The sequence below is a fragment of the Balaenoptera ricei genome, chromosome 1 (assembly GCF_028023285.1).
Source record: "Balaenoptera ricei isolate mBalRic1 chromosome 1, mBalRic1.hap2, whole genome shotgun sequence".
Taxonomy (NCBI): Eukaryota; Metazoa; Chordata; class Mammalia; order Artiodactyla; family Balaenopteridae; genus Balaenoptera; species Balaenoptera ricei.
Window position 1 is genome coordinate 135556586 of NC_082639.1, and position 22553 is coordinate 135579138.

The window sequence follows — 22553 nt, forward strand, 5'->3', positions numbered from 1 at the left end:
AATTTCTGTACTCTTAAATTTGTTGAGGCTTGTTTTGTACCCTAGAGTGTGGTCAATTCTATAGAATATTCCATGTGCACTTAAAAAGAATGTGTATTCTAGGGGGTTTTTTTGGATGTATTGTCCTGAAAATATCAATTAGGTCTAACTGTTATATTGTATCATTTAGGATCCCTGTTGCCTTAGTGATTTTTTTGTCTGTAAGATCTGTCCATTGGTGTGAGTGGTATGTTAAAGTCTCCTACCATTGATGTATTCCCATCAATTTCTCCCTTTTTGTCTGTTAGTATTTGTTTTATGTATTTGGGTACATATATGTTGATGAGTGTAATATCATCTTCTTGTATTGATCCTTTTATCATTATATAGTGTCCTCCTTCATCTTTCTTTATGGCCTTTGTTTTAAAGTCTGTTTTGTCTGACATGAGTATTGCTACAACTGCTTTCTTGTCATTTCCGTTTGCGTGAATTATCTTTTTCCACAGCCTCACTTTCAGTCTATATGTGTCCTTTGTCCTAAAGTGGGTCTCTTGTAGGCAGCATATTGTAGGCTCTTGGTTTTTTATTCAATCTGCCACTTGATGACTTTTGATTGGAGCATTTAGTCCATTGACTTTTAAGGTAATTATTGATAGATATGTATTTATTGCCACTTTAAACCTTGTTTTCCTGTTGATTCTGTATTTCTTCTTTGTTCCTTTCTTTTTCTTTTTGTTTTTCCTTTTGTGCTTTAATGATTTCTTTTATATTATGCTTGTGTTCTCTTCTTTTTGGTTTGTATGAATCTACTGTATGTTTTTGATTTGTGGTTACCCTGTTTTTGAAGTATGTTAACGCCTTCCTATATCTACTTTCTTTAGACTGGTAGTCAAATAGGCTCAAACACATTCTGAAAAAAAAATTCAACATGTTCTTACTCTCCTCCCCTACACTGTATGATTTTGATGTCCTATTTCGCATCTTCATGTTTATTCTTTTGCTGTTCATTGTGCTTATCATCACTTTCACAGAAAAATCTTTTTTATTTTATTTTTTAAAATCTGTGTATTGCTCTCTTCTTCAGCACGGCCTATGGGAAGTGGCAGCCATCTCCTACTCAGCATGATGGCTGCCCTCAGACTCCTCATAAAGCCCAAGGTTGTCAAAAAGAGGACCAAGAAGGTCATCCAGCACCAGTCAGATCAATATGTCAAAATTAAGCAGAACTGTCTGGAGCCTGTGCTCCGCAACAGGAGAGGGCGCGATGGTGAGAGGCCCGCGCACCGCGATGAAGAGTGGCCCCCACTTGCTGCAACTAGAGAAAGCCCTCGCACAGAAACGAAGACCCAACACAAGCCATAAATAAATAAACAAATAAATAAAAATTTTAAAAAAAATTAAGCAGAACTGACAGAAATCCAGAAGCACTGACAACAGGATGCACAGGAGGTTCAAGGGCCAGATCTTGATGCCCAACATTGGTTATGGGAGCAACAAGAAAACAAAGCACATGCTGCCCAGCAGCATCTGGAAGTTCCTGGTCCACAGCGTCAAGGAGCTTGAAGTGCCGCTGTTGTGCAACAAATCTTACTGTGCTGAGATTGCTCACAACATCTCCTCCAAGAACCACAAAGCCATTGTGGAAAGAGCATCCCAGCTGGCTATCACAGTCACCAATCCCAACACCAGGCTATGCAGCAAAGAAAATGAATAGATTGCTCGTGGGCACATTGTGTTTGTGTTAATAAAACCATGAAACTTGGCCAAAAAAAAAAAAAATCTGTGTACTGATTTATTTAAGTAATTTACTTTCCAATTGTGATTTTCTCTTTCCTATAGATTCTTGCTTCTTTTCTATTTAGAGAAGACCTTTCAATATTTCCTTTAGAACAGGTTTAATATTGCTGTATTCTTTTAGCTTTTGCTTGTCTGAGAAATTCTTTATCTCTCCTATTTTAAATGATAATCTTGCAGGGTAGAGTTTCCTACACTGCAGAATTTTCCCTTCAGGACTTTGAATATATCTTGCCACTCCCTTCTGGCTTGCAACATTTCTGTAGAGAAATCAGCTGATAGTCTTATGGGGGTTCCCTTGTAATTAACTCCTTGTTTTCCTCTTGCTGCCTTTAGAATCCTCTCTTTATCTTTCACTTTTGCCATTTTAATTATAGTATATCTTGGTGTAGGTCTGTTTGGGTTCATTATGTTTGGGACCCTCTGTGCTTCCTGTACCTGGATGTTTCCTTCTTTAGGTTTGGGGGGTTTTCAGCCATAATTTCTTCAAATACATTTTTGATTCCCTTTTCTCTTTCTTCTCCTTCTGGGATCCTTATTATGTGTAGACTGGCGTGCTTTATATTATCCCATAGGTCTCTTATATTGCTTTCATTTTTTTTTCATTTGGCTTTCTGTCTGCTGTTCTGATTGGGTGATTTCCATTATCCTAACTTGCAGATCACTTATTCGTTCTTCTACATTATTCAATCTGCTACTTATTACCTTAAACTCAGCTTTCATCTCAGCAAGTAAGTCTTTTAATTTGTCTTGGTTCCTCTTTATAGTTCCTGGTCCTTTTTACAGTAATCTGCATTTCTATCAATAGCCCTTCTTAATTCCTTCAGTATTTTCAGTATCTCCTTTTTAAACTCGGTGTCTATTAGACTGAAGAGGTCTGTTTCATTATTTGTTCTTTCAGGGGAATTCTCTTGATCTTTTATTTGGGAGTGGTTCCTCTCATTCTTCATTTTACTTATATTTCTCTTACTCTATGAGTTTAGTAGAAACAATTATCTACTGTGGTCTTGGAGGGCTATTTTTATGTAGAAGTGTCCCTGTGTAGCTTGTGTGGGTTTAATATTTTTGGTGCAAGGGCTGTTTTTTAGTATGGATGGCTGCCGCATCTTTCCTCAGTGTCTGCTGGCTGTTATCCCATTGATGGGGGTATGACTGATGTTGTGGTGAACGGAGCAGGTGCTGGATGTTGAACGGGGCCTCCTCTTTGCTCTGTGTTGTTACAGCCCTGCTGGGGGCAGGGTCTGCTCCCTAATTGTTGGCATAGAAGCCCCCAGATCCATTTCTAAGCTGCAGTGTGACGTAGGCAGGATTGAAGCGCTCCCACTGGAAGAGAAGCCACTGAGTATTCCTCCACCGGAGCTGTCCATCGGGGAGTGCACTCTGTGGTGTCACCTGTCACCCATTGTGTGAGCACACAAAGTACAATGTTGTGCACACTACCCTCGGCCCCGCCTCCACTGTGGGAATGCAGGCTATCAGCCCTGGTGCCCCTCAGGCACTGTGATCACAAAGCCACCAGCACAGATCCATAGGCGTCAATCCACTGAAATCAGGTACCAGGACCACAGCAGTTGCGTACCTTGACCTGCCATGGGAGCTAGGGAAGCAGCCCAGACTCTGGCCCCACCTCCACGTGCATGCACCCACAAAGCCCACAGCTGCTAAGGTCAGACCCGTCCCAGCCACAGGAGCACCCGTTTTCCACTCGGATGTCCCACAGGCACTGAGTTTACAAAGCAAGCGGCGGTGCTGTGGATCACATGCCATGGGGGGAAGGCTCTGCTTTCAGCCCCGCCTCCACATGTGGGCAACCTGCTGGTGCTTGCATGCTCCCAGAGCTCGTAGAGATGGCAATGAGAAAGAGGCTGCTATGGCAAGCCCCACCCCCCACTTCACTCATGCATTAACAATGGGGTTTCAATGGCAGCACACACTGGCCGTAAGCATGCCAAAAGTGAGGCTGCAATGGCGGGTCCTGCCCTTCTCTTCGAGTGCCTCTTAACAATGGCACTTCACTTCTATGGTGGGCCAGGCTTCTTCCACATACACTCCTGGTTGCAGCCCTTACCACACTCCAGGCCCTTCAGGCTGTTTCCGCAGGGCTAACCCCAGTCCTCTCCCCAGGTCTGTCCTCTGAAGCCCGAGTTTTAGCAACCAGCCCTCGCATGTATTACTAGCAGGTCCACGTCTCGGACTGGGGACTGCAGCAAGGTAGCACGGATCCTCTGTGCCGGTCTCTCTCTGTTCTGCCTGCTGCAAACCAGCTTCTACGCTCCCCTCCAAGCCTCTGAAGCTCCCTTTCTGTCCCAGGTGATCTCCCCACCAGTGCGGGGGCTTCCCAGGGTACGAGAACCTTTCCTCTTTCATAGCTCTCTCCCAGGGGCACAGGTCCTATCCTGCTTGCTTCCTTTTTTTTTTTTTTTCTTACATCCTACCCGGTTACATGGAGATCTTCCTCGCACTTCTGCGTGTCTGAGATTTTCTGCCAGAATTCAATAGGTATTCTGTGATAACTGTTCCCCATGTAGATGTATTCATTATGTATTTGTGGGAAAAGGTGAGCTCTACATCGTTCTATTCCACCATCTTGATTGGAGCCTCTGCAATTCTTCCTCAGAGGTGAGAAGGGAAGGAGGGAGGGTTGTTGGGCCAGACTAACAATAGTGGTGGTTTGGGGGGGAAAGGTGGGAATTGAACTGTATAACCAACAACTCGTCTTAACCATCTCATTCCTGGACTATACTGGTCTCACTCCCTCTGGTCTCTTCTCCCTCCAATCCATTTTGCAAGGACAGCCAGATTATTCTCCACTACTTAATCCCTCGTCTCTCCTACCCCAAACAAAGCCTTTAATGGCAACCCACTGCACTGAAAGTAAAGTCCAAACTTTGAAGCTTATAATTCAGTACTTTTTAAAAATTTATTTATTTTATTTTTGGCTGTGTTAGGTCTTTGTTGCTATGCACGGGCTTTCTCTAGTTGCAACGAGTGGGGGCTACTCTTCATAGCAGTGTGTGGGCTTCTCATTGCAGAGGCATCTCTTGTTGCAGAGCACGGGCTCTAGGTACGCGGGCTTCAGTAGTTGCATCATGTGGGCTCAGTAGCTGTGGCTCACGGGCTCTAGAGTGCAGGCTCAGTAGTTGTGGCACACGGGCTTAGCTGCTCCATGGCATGTGGGATCTCCCCGGACCAGGGATCGAACCTGTGTCCCCTGCATTGGCAGATGGATTCTTAACCACTGCACCACCAGGGAAGTCCCTAATTCAGTACTTTTAATGAAATGATCACAAGCTAACTTTCCAACCTTATTTTCTACTCTTCCTTAATGCGTACTCAACTACAATCAGCCAAATGGATACTGACCACTTCCCTAGTCCCATATTTCAACTTTTCATCATTATGTTGTGTTTTCATTCCAGAATTCCCTACATATTCCACCTTGGTTACCTATCCTTTCAGGCAATTCCTCTTTCTTCATGATGCCTTCTCTTTATGCTTAGGCTTCCCTGAACATACACAGCTCTTAGTTTATCTTTTCAAGTAGGCATGTTTACTCACAAAGTGGTTGGTAGACTCCTTAAAGACAAGGATGGTGCAAAGGCATCTATTTCCCTTCAGGGGACCTAGGAGAGTGCTATGTGTATGCTCATTTGACGTTAGGTACAGTTGGCAAGGGACAGTTTGTCATACTACCTAGAACAGATTCAGTGCCTTAACCTTTAAAAAACCATGGTCCCTTTTGATCAACATAAAAATCTTAAGTACTGGGTATCCACATACAAAAGAATGAAGCTGGACCCCCTACCTCACACCATATACAAAAATTATCTTAAAATGGATCACAGACATGTTTAGACATAAGGGCTAAAAAAACTACAAAACTCTTACAGAAAAACATAAAAGTAAATATTGGTGACCTTAGATAAGGCAATGTTTCTTAGATATGACACAAAGCACAATCAACAAAAGGAAAAATAGATAAATTAGACTTCATCAAACTTAAAGTCTTTTGTGCTTCAAAGAACACAATTAAGAAAATGAAAAGATAATCCACATAATGGGAGAAAATATTTGCAAGTCATATATCTGATAAGAGACTTGAACCCAAGATACATAAAAACCTTTACAATTCAACAATAAGAAGAAAAATACATACATGTGGAGACTAAACAACATGCTACTAAAAAACCAATGAGTCAAAAAATAAATCAAAGAGAAAAACAGAAAATACCTCAAGACAAACGAAAATGTAAACACAACTTTCCAAAATCTACAGAGGATGTAGAAAAGGCAGTCCTAAGAGGAAAGTTTATAGCAATATAGGTATACCTCAAGAAATAAAAATATCTCAAATAAACAACCTAACCTTCCATGTAAAGGAATTAGAAGAACTTCCCTGGTGGTCCAGTGGGTAAGAATCCGTGCTCCCAATGCAGGGGGCCGGGGTTTGATCCCTGTCGGGGAACTAGATCCCACATGCATGCCACAACTAAGAGTTCACATACTGCAACTAAGAAGCCTGTGTGCCACAACTAAGAAGCCCACATGTTGCTACTAAGAAGCCTGCATGCCACAACTAAGAGTTCACACGCCACAACTAAGAAGTCCGCATGCCACAAATAAGATGTCCGCATGCCACAAATAAGATGTCCGCATGCCAGAACTAAAGATCCCACATACCACAATGAAGATCCCACATGCCACAACTAAGACCCAGCACAGCCAAAATAAATAAATAAAATAAATAATAAATTTAAAGTACTGTCATTTTAAAAAAAGGAATTAGAAAAAGAAAAACAAACAAAGCCCAAAGTTAGCAGACGGAAAGAAAAAAATAAGTATCAGAGTGAAAACAAATATAATAGAGACCAAAAACAATAGAAAAGATCAATGAAACCAAGAACTGTTTTTTTGAAAAGGTAAATAAAATTGATAAACCTTTAGCCAGGCTCATCAAGGAAAAAAAAGAGAGAAGACCCAAATAAACAAAATAAGAAATGAAAGAGGAGAAATAACAACTGCTATCACAGAGATACAAAAAAATCATAAGAGAATATTATGAACAGTTACATGCCAACAAATTGAACAACCTAGAAGAAATGGTCAAATTTCTAGAAAAATACAACTTTCAAAGACTAAATCAAGAAGAAATAGACAATCTGAACAGACCAATCACTACCTGTGAAATGGAAATTGTAATTTTAAAAACTTCCAGAAAGCAAAAGACATGACTGAATGGCTTCACAGAAGAACTGTACCAAACATACAATGAAGAGTTAATACCTAACCTTCTCAAACTATTCTGAAAATTTTTTAAGATGGGAGAACACTCCCAAATGCATTCTATGAGGCCACCATTACCTTAGTACCAAAATGAGTCAGGATGGAGGTGTGGGAAGACTCCAAGTTAGCGTCTCCCCACAACTAGGGCACCTGCCAGCTGCTGGTGGAAAACCCTGATGCCCAAGGAGACGGGAGGAACCCCCAAGTGAAATGGTGGGACTGAGCGGGGAAGAGAAGTGGAGGCCAGACAGGATCAGCACCCTTGAGGCCGAGAGATCAGAAGAGGCAGGCGGGAAGAGCCTTCCAGGAGGAGTGGGAAAGCAGCGGAGGGCAACTGCCCCACCCACTTGGGCCCAGGGAGCCTGCTGAGCTCCCAGGGTGGTCTCCTACCCTCCAAGGCTCCCCTTCCCCATGGCCGCATTGGTACTGGGGGCATAGGGGGCGACACCAGGGAGATCAGGAGAGGCAGGCAGGAGGGGTCCTCTGAGAGGAGTGGGAGAGGAGCAGAGGGCATTTGCCCCACCTATTCGAGCCCAGGAAGCCTCCTGGACTCCCAGGTGAGGTCCCCCACCCTCTGAGACCAGGGGTGGTGGGCAAGCCTGAGCCCCTTCTTTTTGCGTTGAGGCTAAGCCCTGCCCCCCACAGCCCCCAGGGCCTTTTCCAGCCCTGTGGGTCCTGAGCATAGGCCACGCCCACCACCCAAACCTTGCCCTTGCTTAGGCCCCGCTCTCCACAGCTAAGGCCTCCCCCCACCTTTTTTCTTTTTTCTTTTTTTTTTTCCCTCCTCTTTTTCACTATTGTGGTACAGTTGTAAATTCTGGTTGTTTATTTATCTACATTTTTATTTTTATATTCTTTCTCATATATCTGTTAGTTTACTAGTTAAATGCTATTTTTTACTTTGTTATGGTTCTCTCTTTTTTTTTTGCAACCCCATGTGGCTTGCAGTATCTTGGTTCACGAGCCGGGGGTCAGGCCGAAGCTCCTGCAGTGGGAGCTCCGAGTCCGAACCACTGGACTAACAGAGAACCTCAGTCCCCAGGGAATATTCATTGGAGTGAGGTCTCACGGAGGTCCTCATCTCAGCACCAAGACCCACCTCTACTCAACAGCCTACAAATTCCAGTGCTGAAAGCCTCAGGCCAAACAATCACCAAGACAGGAACATAATCCCACGCATTAAAAAAAGAGAAAAAAATGAGACAGCAAAAAAATATGTCACAGATGAAGGAACAAGGTAAAAACCTACAAAACTAAACAAATCAAGAGGAAATAGGCAATCTACCTGAAAGAGAATTCATTGTAATGATAGTAAAGATGATCCAGAATCTCAGAAATAGAATGGAGGCATGGATTGAGAAAATAAAAAAATGTTTAACAAAGATCTAGAAGAACTAAAGAACAAACAAATAACTGAAATGAAAAATACACTAGACGGAATCAATGACACAATAACTGAGGCAGAAGAACTAATAAGTGAGCTGGAAAACAAAATGGTGCAAATAACTGCCAAGGAGCAGAATAAAGAAAAAAGAATGAAAAGAATTGAAGACAATCTCAGAGATCTCTGGGACAACACTAAACGCACCAACGTTTGAATTATAGGGGTCCCAGAAGATGAAGAGAAAAAGAAAGGGTCTGAGAAAATATCTGAAAAGATTATAGGTGAAAACTTCCCAAACATGGGAAAGGAAATAGTCACCCAAGTCCAGGAAGTGCAGAGAGTCCCATACAGGATAAACCCTAAGAAAAACACACCAAGACACATATTACTCAAACTAACAAAAATTAAATTCAAAGAAAAAATATTAAAAGCAGCAAGAGAAAAACAAAAAATAACATACAAAGTAATCCCCATAAGGTTATCAGCCGATTTTTCAGCAGAAACTCTGCAGGCCAGAAGGGAGTGGCAGGATATACTTAAAGTGATGAAACAGAAAAACCTACAACCAACATTACTCTACCCAGCAAGGATCTAATTGAGATTCAACAGAGAAATCAAAAGCTTTTCAGACAAGCAAAAGCTAAGAGAATTCAGCACCACCAAACCAGCTTTACAACAAATGCTAAAGAAACTTCTCTAGGTGGGAACACAAGAGAACAAAATGACCCACAAAAACAAACCCAAAACAATTAAGAAAATGGTAATCAGAACATACATATCGATAATAACCTTGAGTGTAAATGGATTAAATGTCCCAACCAAAAGACACAGACTGGCTGAATGGATACAAAAACAAGACCCATATATATGCTGTCTACAAGAGACCCACTTCAGACCTAGGGACACACACAGACTGAAAGTGAAGAGATGGAAAAAGATATTCCATGCAAATGGAAATCAAAATAAAGCTGGAGTAGCAATACTCGTATCAGACAAAATAGACTTTAAAATAAAGACTGTTACAAGAGATAAGGAGGGACACCACATACTGATCAAAGGATCAATCCAAGAAGAAGAGTTAACAATTTTAAATATTTATGCACCCAACACACAAGCACCTCAGTACATAAGGCAACTGCTAACAGCTATAAAAGAGGAAATCGACAGTAACACAATAATAGTGGGGGACTTTAACACCTCACTTACACCAATGGACAGATCATCCAGACAGAAAATTAATAAGGAAACACAAGCTTTAAATGACACAACAGATCAGATAGATTTAATTGATACTTACAGGACATTCCATCCAAAAACAGCAGATTACACTTCTCAACTGCACACAGAACATTCTCCAGGATAGATCACATCTTGGGTCACAAATCAAGCCTCAGTAAATTTAAGAAAATTCAAATCATATCAAGCATCTTTTCTGACCACAACGTTATGAGATTAGAAATCAATTACAGGGAGAAAACATAAAAAACACAAACACATGGAGGCTAAACAATACGTTACTAAATAACCAAGAGATCACTGAAGAAATCAAAAAGGAAATCAAAAAATACCTACAGACAAATTACAACGAAAACATGACGATCCAAAACCTATGGGATGCAGCAAAAGCAGTTCTAAGAATGAAGTTTATAGCAATACAAGTCTACCTCAAGAAACAAGAAAAATCTCAAATAAACAATCTAACCCTACATTTAAAACAAGTAGAGAAAGAAGAACGAGGAAAACCCAAAGTCAGTAGAAGGAAAGAAATCATAAAGATCAGAGCAGAAATAAATGAAACAGAAACAAAGAAAACAATAGCAAAGATCAATAAAACTAAAAGCTGGTTCTTTGAGAAGATAAACAATATTGATAAACCATTAGCCAGACTCCTCAAGAAAAAGAGGGAGAGGACTCAAATCAATAAAATTACAAATGAAAAAGGAGAACTCACAAATGACACCGCAGAAATACAAAGGATTATAGGAGACTACTACAAACAACTATATGCCACTCAAATGGACAACCACGAAGAAATGGACAAATTCTTGGAAAGGTACAATTTTCCAAGACTGAACTAGGAAGAATTAGAAAATATAAACAGACCTATCACAAGTAATGAAATTGAAACTATAATTAAAAATCTTCCAACCAACAAAACTCCAGGACCAGATGGCTTCACAGGTGAATTCTATCAAACATTTAGAGAAGCACTAACACCCATCCTTCTCAAACTCTTCCAAAAAACTGCAGAGGGAGAAATACTCCCAAATTCATTCTACAAAGCCACCATCACCCTGATACCTAAACCAGAAAAAATATCACAAAAAAAGAAAATTGTAGACCAATATCACTGATGAACATAGATGCAAAAATCCAGAACAAAATACTAGCAAACAGAATCCAACAACACATTAAAAGGATCATACACCATGATCAAGTGAGATTTATCCCAGGGATGCAAGGATTCTTCAATATACGCAAATCAATCAATGCGATACACCATATTAACAAATTAAGGAATAAAAACCATATGATCACCTCAATAGATGCAGAAAAGCTTTTGACAAAATTCAACACCCATTTATGATAAAAACTCTCCAGAAAATGGGCATAGAGGGAAACTACCTCAACGTAATAAAGGCCATATACAACAAACCCACAGCAAGCATCATCCTCAATGGTGAAGAACTGAAAGCATTTCCACTAAGATCAGGAACAAGACAAGGATGTCCACTCTTGCCACTATTATTCAACATAGTTTTGGAAGTCCTAGCCATGGCAATCAGAGAAGACAAAGAAATAAAAGGAATCCAAATTGGAAAAGAAGGAGTAAAACTGTCACTGTTTGCAGATGACATGATACTATACCTAGAAAATCCTAAAGATGTCACCAGAAAACTACTAGAACTAATAAATGAATTTGGTAAGGTTGCAGGATACAAAATTAATGCACAGAAATCTCTGGCATTCCTATACATCAACAACATAAAATCAGAAAGAGAAATTAAGGAAACAATCCCACTTACCATCGCAACAAAAAGAATAAAATACCTAGGAATAAACCTGCCCTAGGAGGCAAAAGACCTGGTACTCAGAAAACTATAAAACACTGATGAAGGAAATCAAAGATGACAAAAACAGATGGAAAAATATACCATGTTCTTGGATTGGAAGAATCAATATTGTGAAAATGACTATACTACCCAAAGCAATCTACGGTATCAATGCAATCCCTATCAAACTACCAATGGCATTCTTCACAGAATTAGAACAAAAAATTTTACAACTTATATGGAAACACAAAAGACCCCAAATAGCCAAAGCAATCTTGAGAAAGAAAAATGCAGTTGGAGGAATCAGGCTCACCCACTTCAAACTATACCACAAAGCTACAGTAATCAAGACAGTATGGTACTAGCACAAAAACAGTATAGATCAATGGTACAGGATAGAATGCCCAGAGATAAACCCATGCACATATGGGCACCTAATTTACGACAAAGGAGGCAAGAACATACAGTGGAGAAAAGACAGCCTCTTCAATAAGTGGTGCTGGGAAAACTGGACAGCTACATGTAAAAGAATGAAATTAGAACACTCTCTAACACCATACACAAAAATAAACTTCAAATGGATTAAAGACCTGAATGTAAGACCAGACACTATAAAACTCTTAGAGGAAAACATAAGAAAAACACTCTTTGACGTAAACCACAGCAAGATCTTTTTTGACCCACCTCCTAGAGCAACGGAAATAAAAACAAAAATAAACAAACGGTATTTAATTAAACTTCAAAGCTTTTGCACAGTAAAGGAAACCATAAACAAGACAAAAAGACAACCCTCAGAATGGGAGAAAATACTGCAAATCAGACAAAGGATTAATCTCAAAAACACACAAACAGCTCATGGAGCTCAATATCAAAAAAACAAACAATCCAATTAAAAAATGGGCAGAAGACCTAAATAGACATTTCACCAAGGAAGACATACAGATGGCCAAGAGGCACATGAAAAGATACTCAACATCACTAATCATTAGAGAAATGCAAATCAAAACTATAATGAGGTATCACCTCACACTGGTCAGAATGGCCACTATCAAAAAATGTAGAAACAATAAATGCTGGAAAGACTGTGGTGAAACAGAACCCTCTTGCACTGTTGGTGGGAATGTAAATTGATACAACCACTATGGAAAACAGTATGGAGGTCCTTAAAAAACTAAAAATAGAACTACCATATGACCCAGCAATCCCACTACTGGGCATATACCCTGAGAAAACCATACTTCAAAAAGAGACAAGTACCACAATGTTCACTGCAGCACTATTTACAATAGCCAGGACATGGAACCAACCTAAATGTCCATCAAAAGATGAATGGATAAAGAAGAGGTGGCACATATATACAATGAAATATTACTCAGCCATAAAAAGAAATGAAGTTGAGTTATTTGTAGTGAGGTGGATGGACCTAGAGTCTGGCATACAGAGTGAAGTAAGAAAGAGAAAAACAAATACCACATGCTAACACATATATATGGAACCTAAAAAAAAAAAAAATGATACTGATGAACCTAGTTGCAGGGCAGAAATAAAGAGGTAGACGTAGAGAACAGACTTGAGGACACGGGGTGGGAGGGGGAAGCTGGGCGAAGTGAGAGTAGCATCGACATATATACATTACCAAATGTAAAACAGTTAGCTAGTGGGAAGCAGCAGTATAGCACAGGGAGATCGGCTTGGTGCTTTGCGATAACCTAGAAGGGTGGGATAGGGAGGATGGTAGGGAGGCTCAAGAGGGTGGGGATATGGGGACATATGTATGCATATGGCTGATTCACTTTGGTGTACAAAAGAAACTAACACAGTATTGTGAAGCAATTATACTCCAATAAATATCTATTAAAATTTTTTTAAAAAGCAAAAAAAAATGAGTCAAAGACACTACAAAAAGAGAAAATTACAGGCCAATAACTCTGATGACTATAGATGCAAAAATTCTCAACAAAATTTTAGCAAACCGAATTCAAAAATACATTAAAAGGATCATATACCATGATCAAGTGGGACTTATCCCAGAGATGCAAGGATGGTTCAGTATCTGCAAATCAATCAATGTGATCTACCACATTCATAAAACATGAATAAAAATCACACAGTCATCTCAAAAGACACAGAAAAAACATCTGATAATATTCAACATGCATTCATGATAAAAACTCTCGTCAAAGTTGGTAATGAGGAACATATCTCAACATAATAAAGGTCGTTTACAACAAACCCACAGCTAACATCATACTCAACAGTGAAAAGCTTAAAGCATTTCCTCTAAGATCAGGAACAAGACAAGGATGACCACTCACGCCACTTTTATTCAACACAGTTTTGGAAGTCCTAGCCACAGCAGTCAGAGAAGAAAAAGAAACAAATGGCATCTAAATTGGAAAGGAAGAAGTAAAACTGTCACTATTTGCATATGACATGATACTCTATATAGAAAACCCTAAATTCTCCACCAAAAAACTATTAGAACTAATAAATGAATTCAGTAAAGTTGCAGGATACAAGATTAATATACAAAAATCTGTTGCTTTTCCATACATTAATAATGAACTATCAGAAAGAGAAAGCAAGAAAACAAGCCTGTTTAAAATCCTATTCAAAATCGCATTAAAAAAACCTAGGAATAACTGTAACCTCAGAGGTGAAAAACCTATACTCTGAAAACTATAAAACATGAATGAAAGAATTTGAAGATAATAAATGGAAATGGAAAGACATCCCATGTTCCTGGATTAGAAGAATTAATATTGTTAAAATGTCCACACTACACAAAGCAATCTACAGACTTAATGCAATCTCTCTCAAAATACCAATGGCATTTTCCACAGAACTAGAACAAATCATACTAAAATTTATATGTAACCGCAAAAGACCCCAATTTGCCAATGCAATCTTGAGAAAAAGGAACAAAGCTGGAGGTATCACATGCCCTGACTTCAGAGTATACTACAAAACTACAGTAATCAAAACAGCATGGTGCTGGCACAAAAACAGATAATTAGATCAAGGGAACAGAACAAAGAGCCCAGAAATAAACCCACACACTTATGGTCAATTAATCTATGACAAAGGAGGCAAGACTATACAATGGAGAAAAGATAGTCTCTTCAATAAGTGGTGCTGGGAAAACTGGACAGCTACATGTAAAAGAATGAAATTAGAACATTTTCTCACACCATATATAAAAATAAACTCAAAATGGATGAAAGATCTAAATGTAAGACCTGAAATGATAAAACTCCTATAACACAGCATAGGCAGAACACTGTTTGGCATAAATCATAGCAATAATTTTTTGGATCTGTCTCCAAAGGCAAAAGAAACAAAAGCAAAGATAAACAAAGGGGACCTAATTAAACTTAAAAGCTTTTGCACAGCAAAGGAAACCGTGGTCAAAACGGAAAGACAACCTACAGAATATCTGCAAATGATGCAACCAACAAGGGGTTTTTATGCAAAATATACAAACAGCTCATACAACTCAATATCAAAAAACCAAAAAGTCCGATTAAAAAATGGGCAGAAGATCTGAATTTTTCAAAATTCAGATATTTTTCCGAAGAAGACATACAGATGGTCAACGGGCATACAAATAGACACTCAACATCACTAATCATCAGAGAAATGCAAATCAAAACCACAATGAGTTATCCCCCCACACCTGTCAAAATGGCCATCTTCAAAAAGTCCACAAATAACAAATGTTGGCGAGGATATAGCGAAAAGGGAACCCTCTTGCATTGTTGGTGGGAATGTAAATTGGTGCAGCCACTGTGGAAACAGTATGGAGATTCCTCAAAAAACTAAAAATAGAACTACCATATGCTCCAACAATTCCACTCCTGAGTGTATATCTGAAGAAAATGAAAACACTAATTCAAAAAGAAACATGCATCCCAATTTTCATAGCAGCATCAGTTTACAACAGCCAAGACATAAAAGCAACCTAAGTGTCCCTCAAGAGATAAATGGATATGGAACTCCCTAGCGGTCCAGTGGTTAGGACTTGGTGCTTTCACTGCCAGGGCCCAGGTTCAATCCCTGATTGCGGAACTAAGATCCCACAAGCTGACTGGCGTGGCCAAAAAAAAAAAACCAAAAAAAAATAAAACAAAACAAAGAGATGAATGGATAAAGATGTGTCGTGTGTGTGTATATGTGTGTGTGTGTGTGTGTGTGTTTATATATGTATGTTTACTCAGCCATAAAAAAGAATGAAATTCTGCCATTTGCAACAACATGGATGGACCTAGAGGGTATTATGCTTAGTGAAATAAGTCAGAGAAAGTCAAATACTCTATGTTATCACTTACATGTGGAGTCTAAAAAATTTTTTATAAAACAAATGAATATAACAAAACAAACAGACCCACAGATACAGAGAACAAACTAGTGATTACCAGTGGGAGAGAGAAGACGGGAGGGGCAAGATAGGGGTAGGGGATTAAGAGATATAAACCACTACACATAAAATAAATAAGCAACAAGGCTATATTGAACAGCACAGGAAAGTGTACCCATTATTTTGTAGTAACTTTAAATTCTATTAAAATATTGAATTACTATGCTGTACACCTGAAACTAATATAGTATTATAAATCACCTATACTTCAATTAAAAAAATAAGAAGACAACTCAACTTAAAAATGGGCAAAAGATTCAGAGACATTTCTCCAAAGAAAATATACAAATGGCCAGTAAGCACTTGAAAAAATGTTTAACATCACCAGTAATTGAGGAAATGCAAATCAGAACTACATTAAGATACTTCATACCCACTAGAACAGCTAAAAAAAATTTTTTAAGATAATAATAAATGTTGATAACAATGTGGAGAAATTGGAATCCTCATATATATTGCTTATGGGAATGGAAATTTGGAGACAGTTTGGCAATTCCTCAAAAGGTCAGAAATAGAGGTACCATATGACCCCAGCAATTCTACTCCTAAATATATACCCAAGAGAAATGAAAGCATGTGGCCACACAAAAATTTGTGCACAAAAATTCATAGCAGCATTATTTATAATAGTCAAATGAGTAGAAACTCAAGTGTCCATCAATTAATGAATGGATAAATTTGAATCCATACAATGGACTATTGTTCAGCGATAAATAGGAATACTGACACATACTACAACATGGATGAACCTTAAAAACATTACACAAAGCGAAAGAAGCCAGACCCAAAAGGCAACAGACTATATGATCTATCTCTGAAATGTTCAGAACAGGCAATCCATAGAGATAAAAAGTAGATTAGTAGTTGCCAGGGACTTGTGGAAGGGAGGAATGGGCAGTGACTACTAATAGATGTGGTGTGTCTCTTCGGGCTGGTAAAATGTTCTAAAATTAGACAGTGGTGATGATTATATAACTCTGAAAATATACTGAAAACCGCTGAATTTTTCATTTTTTAAATGGTGAATTTTATGGTATGAGAATTCTATCTTAATAAAGCTGATATTTTTTAAATTTTAGGTACACCTGCCACCAAGATTCTGACGGTGCACCTTCTCCACTGACAGGACAGTATTCTCACGATAGGTTTTTCAAACTATAGAGTTACATTACTGAAAATGTTTTTTTCAAATTCTGCCACTCTATCTCCTTGAAGGACATGTCTTCCTGGTTGAAAATCACTGGTCAAAACCATAGTAAATTACATAAAATTAAATGATTAATGATGGTAATAAGATTAGTACTAGACATTCTCTGTAGAAATAACTCTCATTATATTTAGTTATTATTAATATTGTAACCCAATGAAACTGAGTTACAGATTAGTGCCTGTAACAAGGTTAATGGCTACTTAATGAAGAGTGCTGAAATCAGATTATCTCAGAAATAACAACATTGAACCTAATTTTCACCTTTTCTGACATTCAAACCATTTTTATCCAAAACTTACGTGGTGTAGCCATTTTTGTGAAGATAGGAGTCACAATATCTTCCAATTGCTGTTTCTGCTCAAAAAGCTCATTAATGGAAGCTTCTAAATGGGTTTCCAGCCATTCATTTTTTATACGGCATGCATTGAGGATGGTATTCTAGAGACAGAAACAAAGAATTTACTTTCCACTTGTTTATTTAAAAATGAAACTCTAATAATCTCTAAACCAGCACTGTGCAACAGAACTTTCTGTGATGATGGAAAAGTTCTGTATCTGCGTTGTCCAATACAGTCACCATTAGACGTACATAGCCAGTGAGCACTAGATAAGTGGCTGAGGAACTGAATTTTTAATTTTAATTAATTCTAATTTAAATAATCTCATATGGCTAGGGGCTACTATATCTGACAGTGCAGCTCTAACATTAGTGGAATGTGCGTATAAAGAAACTCATAATCTAGAGTCATGAAGCCTTGGGCCAGTCTACACCTTCTCCCTAATTCTTTATTTTCAATGAGCCCTGTGATAAAGAAAAGTGTTTGCAAAGGTTGGAAAAAAATGGGTGGATGGTATGAGCTGCATGCAACTCAACGGACAATGCCGAGGATATTTTATTCCTTCTCAGGCGGTTCACAGGAGAAGAAAGTGCAAGAAATGCAAAAAGAGCTCCACCTCACTGAAAACCTCTCAGTTTGCATTGCAAAACCATCTCTTTGTACATGAGCAGCAAACTGCTGATATCTGATTTAAGATGTTCATTACTCTATGGTTTGTAATAATAAAGAGACATGAATAAATGTATTATATATCCTGTCCATATTATTAAATAAGCAGTAGTATATACAGAAGTATATAGAATAAAGTGTATTTATAAAGATATCCATAATATATTCTTTAAAGGAAAAAAAAATTAAAGAACAATTTGTATAGTATGATCCTATTTTTATAAAAGCAAAATCTCTTATAAAACTATGTGTGCATACATATGTTTATATAAGTGAAGGGAAAGCATGATGAGATTAACACAAAATTGTTATTAGAACCACACGGTAATAAGACTGCAAAGGGAAAAGAGAAAACTATTAAGTTTGCTTTAGATGTTTTATTTTTATTTTATTCTAATCATTACTATATTTTCTAGCTCAAATAACCAAATATTTGAAAACTGAAATTAAAAAGGCTTTTATAGTAACTAGCTTGACAAAGCACTGTCCATGCCAGAAAGATTGTTTTGCAGATCTAATAGCTGCAATAGCTGTTCTAATAGAATTCTGCCTATATGTTGTTTCATAAGAGATTTTGTAAAGTGTTTTACAAACAAGTGAAATGTGTAACTTAGCATGTTCTCAGACTTGATGATGTCTTATACTTTTAGCAATAGCTATTCTTTTTCATCAGAATTATAAGTCACAGAAAATTCATAGAACTTCCTGTACAGAAATGCAGGAAATAATTTAAAACCCAAACACATTTCTAACACCTTGAGTGTATCTTTTTTTTAGTGTACATCCAAAGTAATAAACTAGTTCACATGCAGTACTAAGTATATAGTAAATGTGGCAAGCTGGCTTTACAATTAGCTATCTTTACATCTGTGTATCTTTTTTCACCATTATGTTAAATTTGACATGTTAAAAAACATGTACTGTGTATATACATATTTACAAAAATACATGATGTATATCTAAGTTTTAAAGCAAAATAATGAAATGAGTATCAGTGGATCCCACTAATCAACAGAGGAACAAGAACACTGCCAGTACTATTAATGCTGTTCCTGTGCCCCTCCCCTATATAGCAGTTTATTAAGAAAGGAAAAAATGAAGGAAGGGAGGGAGAAGAGAGCAGTGAGGACTGCTATCTACCTCTAGTGCATTAGTGTAGAAATTAAAGATACAAGGCAAAAATCTCAGAAGACTTCAGAGCAAACTATAATCACAATGCAGTACCTTGTCTTCCTTAAAAAGCTTCCCTGGTCCCTTTGCTGTATCTGTAACAATTGCAGAGACCTTTGCAATATATTTTTTCAGCGCCAGCCTTGCATCTGAAAGAACAGAACAGTAAAATGCATAATAATAAGACAAAGACCAAAAAATATGCATTACAAACATTACATGTTTGTAATGTACATTTATATCTCCAGAGCTTTATAAAGACTGCATAGGAGATTTGTTGCAGTTGTTTTCCTTGGGGAACTTCAAAAGGATAACATTCAACTAGCACAGCACTTTGGGGCACTCACTGTATTCCTAGAATTGCGCTAAATTTTTTAAAGAGCAAATAAACATAAAATGTGATACCTGATACCACAGAGACTATAGTCTATCAAAATATCTACTCTGGGGAAAGGAACAAAAAACATTTCCAAGAGAAAAACTGTCACTTGCTTTACCCTTCTTTATCCTTCAAAATAAATTCAAATAGCTTCCCTCTTTAAAAAAAAAAAAGTGTTTAAAATAATTCCATTCTCTATAGCACCCGTCGCAAAATTTGCAAGACCTGTTTAAACAAAATTACAACACTTTGAGAGAAATAAAAGACTCAAATAAATGGGAAGATTTACCATATTCCTAGACGGAACAACTGAATATAGTAAACGGTAGATTAGCCTCAAATTAATTTAACAATTGATGTATTCGTTTCCTGTGGCTGCTATAACAAATTGCCATAAATTTGGTGGCTTAAAGCAACTCAAGTTTATAGTTTATCCTCTTACAATTCTAGAGGCAAAAAGCCTGAAATCAGTTTAGCTGATTGTGTTGGCAGGGAAGATTCTTTCTCGGGGCTCTGAAGGGAGAATCTATTTTCTTGCTGTTTTCAACCTCTAGTGGCAGCCTGTACCCCTTGGCTGCGGCTCCTTCCTCCATCTTCAATCAAACTACACCACTCCAATGTCTAGTTCCATCATCAAATCACCTTCTCCTCTTCGTGTCAAATCTCCTGCCTCTCACTTATAATAAGGACACTTGTAATTACATTTAGGTCCCACCTGGATAATCCAGGATAATCTCCCCATCGGAAGATCCTTAATTTAAGGATCTGCAAAATCCCATATGAGGTAACATTCACAGGTTCCAGGGATTAGAACCTAGATATCTTTGGCAGACTTTTTTCAGCCTACCACAGTCGGCCCTCTGACATCCCAAAACTCACACCTATCCCACATGCAAAATACATTTACCCCATGCCAACATCCAAAAGTTTCAACCCATTACAACATCAACTCATGTCCAAATGCTCATCTAAAATATCATCAGCTCAAAAGTCTCATCTCATCATCTAAACAAGGTTTGCATGAGACATTAGTATGATCCATCTATCCTGGGGTAAAATTCCTCTCCATCTGTAGACCTGTGAAACTAGAAAACAAAGTTCTCTGCTCCCAAAATACAGTTGTGGAACAGGCACAGAGCAACAGTTATAGACAATGCCATTCAAAAAGTGAGAAATCAGAGGAAAAAAGGAGTCACCACACTCCCAAGTAATTTTGAAATCCCAGAGGGCAAACTCTATTAGGTATCAAAGCCTGGGGATAATCATCTGTGGTGTAAGGCTCCATCCTCTTGGCCTTCAGCTCCAGCCTGAGTCATCCTTCCTTTTTCATGAAAGACAGCACGTTTTTGCAGCTGAATAGTTTTGTCAGTCACAGCTTCAAACCCACCATTCATGTTGCAAGCAGAATTAATTCCCTAAACTGGAATCCAAGGTTTAGGTTTTGGCTCCACTAGCTGGGTGACCTGGAGTCAGTAGTGGCTCCAGAATTTCAATACAGGATGAAGTTTAGCAGAGGAATTAGCTGGAAGAGGGGACTAAGGGACTTGTCATAGAACTGCGTTTATATAATAAGCACACTGATTTTACTAACAGCATATATGTATTTTGGGTGGCTTGGTAGAGAAAGGAGCTTACTGCAAGCATCCTCTTAATGCCACCATACCTGTCTTACTGCATTCAGTCTGCAAAATACCACAGACTACATAGTTTATAAACAACAGAAACTTATTTTTCACAGTTCTGGAGGCTGGGAAGTCCAAGATCAAGCTGTCAACATGGCTGCAGTCTAGTGAAAACCCTCTTCCTTCATTGCCAGCACCTTCTCACTGTGCCCTCACATAGTGGATGGGGCTAGGGAACTCTGTGGGGACTCTTATAAGAACACTAATCCCATTCATGAGGGCTCCACCTTCAAATGTCCTAAGCATCTCCCAAAGGCCCCACTTCCTAATACCATCACATTGGGCATTAGGATTTCAACATATGAACTTGGGGGGAACACAAACTTTCAGACCATAGTAATATCTTAACCCCACTAACCTCAGTTTCTCCATCTAGAAAATGGAAGTATTATAGTACCATCCTCATAGGGTTGTTGTAAGAATTAAACACAACGTATTATAGGATAATGCATGCAGATGTCTTGACACAGTGCCTGTCACACAGTAAAGCCCTCAATAAGTTTATTATTATGTCACTCCTCTCCCCAAAGCTCTGTAAATGACCCCCTATTGACTACTGAATAAAATGCAGGGCCTTCCAAGATCTATCTAGCCACAAACTATCTTTCCAGCTTCATCCCTTGCAACATTCATCCAGAGACCCTGTCCATTATTTACTCCCTGTTCCCTCTGCTCCCAGATGTCAACAGGGCTCACTCCTTCGTTCCTCAGGTCTCTGCTCGAGCATCACCTTAACAGAGAAGCCTCTCCTGATTGCCCTCTATAAAATAACACACTCTCGCTCATTCACTTGCTGGCGACTTCATAACCCTGTTACCACTCTATTTTTCTCTGTAACACTGCATAGATACATAGATTTAGATAATTTTATTTTCTGTGTCTCCCTACTAGAAAGTAAACTCCATAAACATAAAGATTGTTTTATGCCTAGTTGTGTATGTATTCTCAGCTCCTAGAACAGTATTTAGCACATAGGAGGTGCTCAATAAATATTTATAAATGGTTGTCTAAAGGTTTACACAGAATTTCTTTGCTTATTATGTTTCCTCAACCTAAGATGCCCTCTCTGCATTGCCACCCACCAAAATTCTACTCATTCTTCAAAGCTTACTTTAAAATGCACTTCTGTGAAACTCCTAATTCCCCCAGGTAGATCTCATTGTTCTATCAACTGTGAAGTGATTATCATTTGATT

General features: G+C 38.5%; 2 protein-coding genes across 5 annotated transcripts in view; one reads left to right on the plus strand and one right to left on the minus strand.

Moving 5' to 3' along the window:
- Positions 1–22553, minus strand: part of LOC132373402 (ankyrin repeat domain-containing protein 45) — a 154999-nt gene that overhangs the window by 103105 nt on the left and 29341 nt on the right. For 3 of the 4 annotated variants that reach the window (XM_059936495.1, XM_059936505.1, XM_059936526.1), the window contains exons 4-5: positions 19352–19446; positions 17420–17558 (exon numbers count right to left, since the gene is read on the minus strand). In XM_059936495.1, the coding sequence (XP_059792478.1) occupies positions 17420–17558; positions 19352–19446 (234 nt within the window). Of the gene's footprint in view, positions 1–4898; positions 4985–17419; positions 17559–19351; positions 19447–22553 lie in introns of those variants that run through there. The other variant, XM_059936516.1, reaches the window with a different exon arrangement.
- On the plus strand, positions 1105–1693 carry LOC132352879 (large ribosomal subunit protein eL32-like). The gene is made up of 2 exons (XM_059903601.1): positions 1105–1218; positions 1394–1693. The coding sequence occupies exons 1-2, from the start codon at positions 1105–1107 to the stop codon at positions 1691–1693; spliced, it is 414 nt and encodes a 137-aa protein (XP_059759584.1).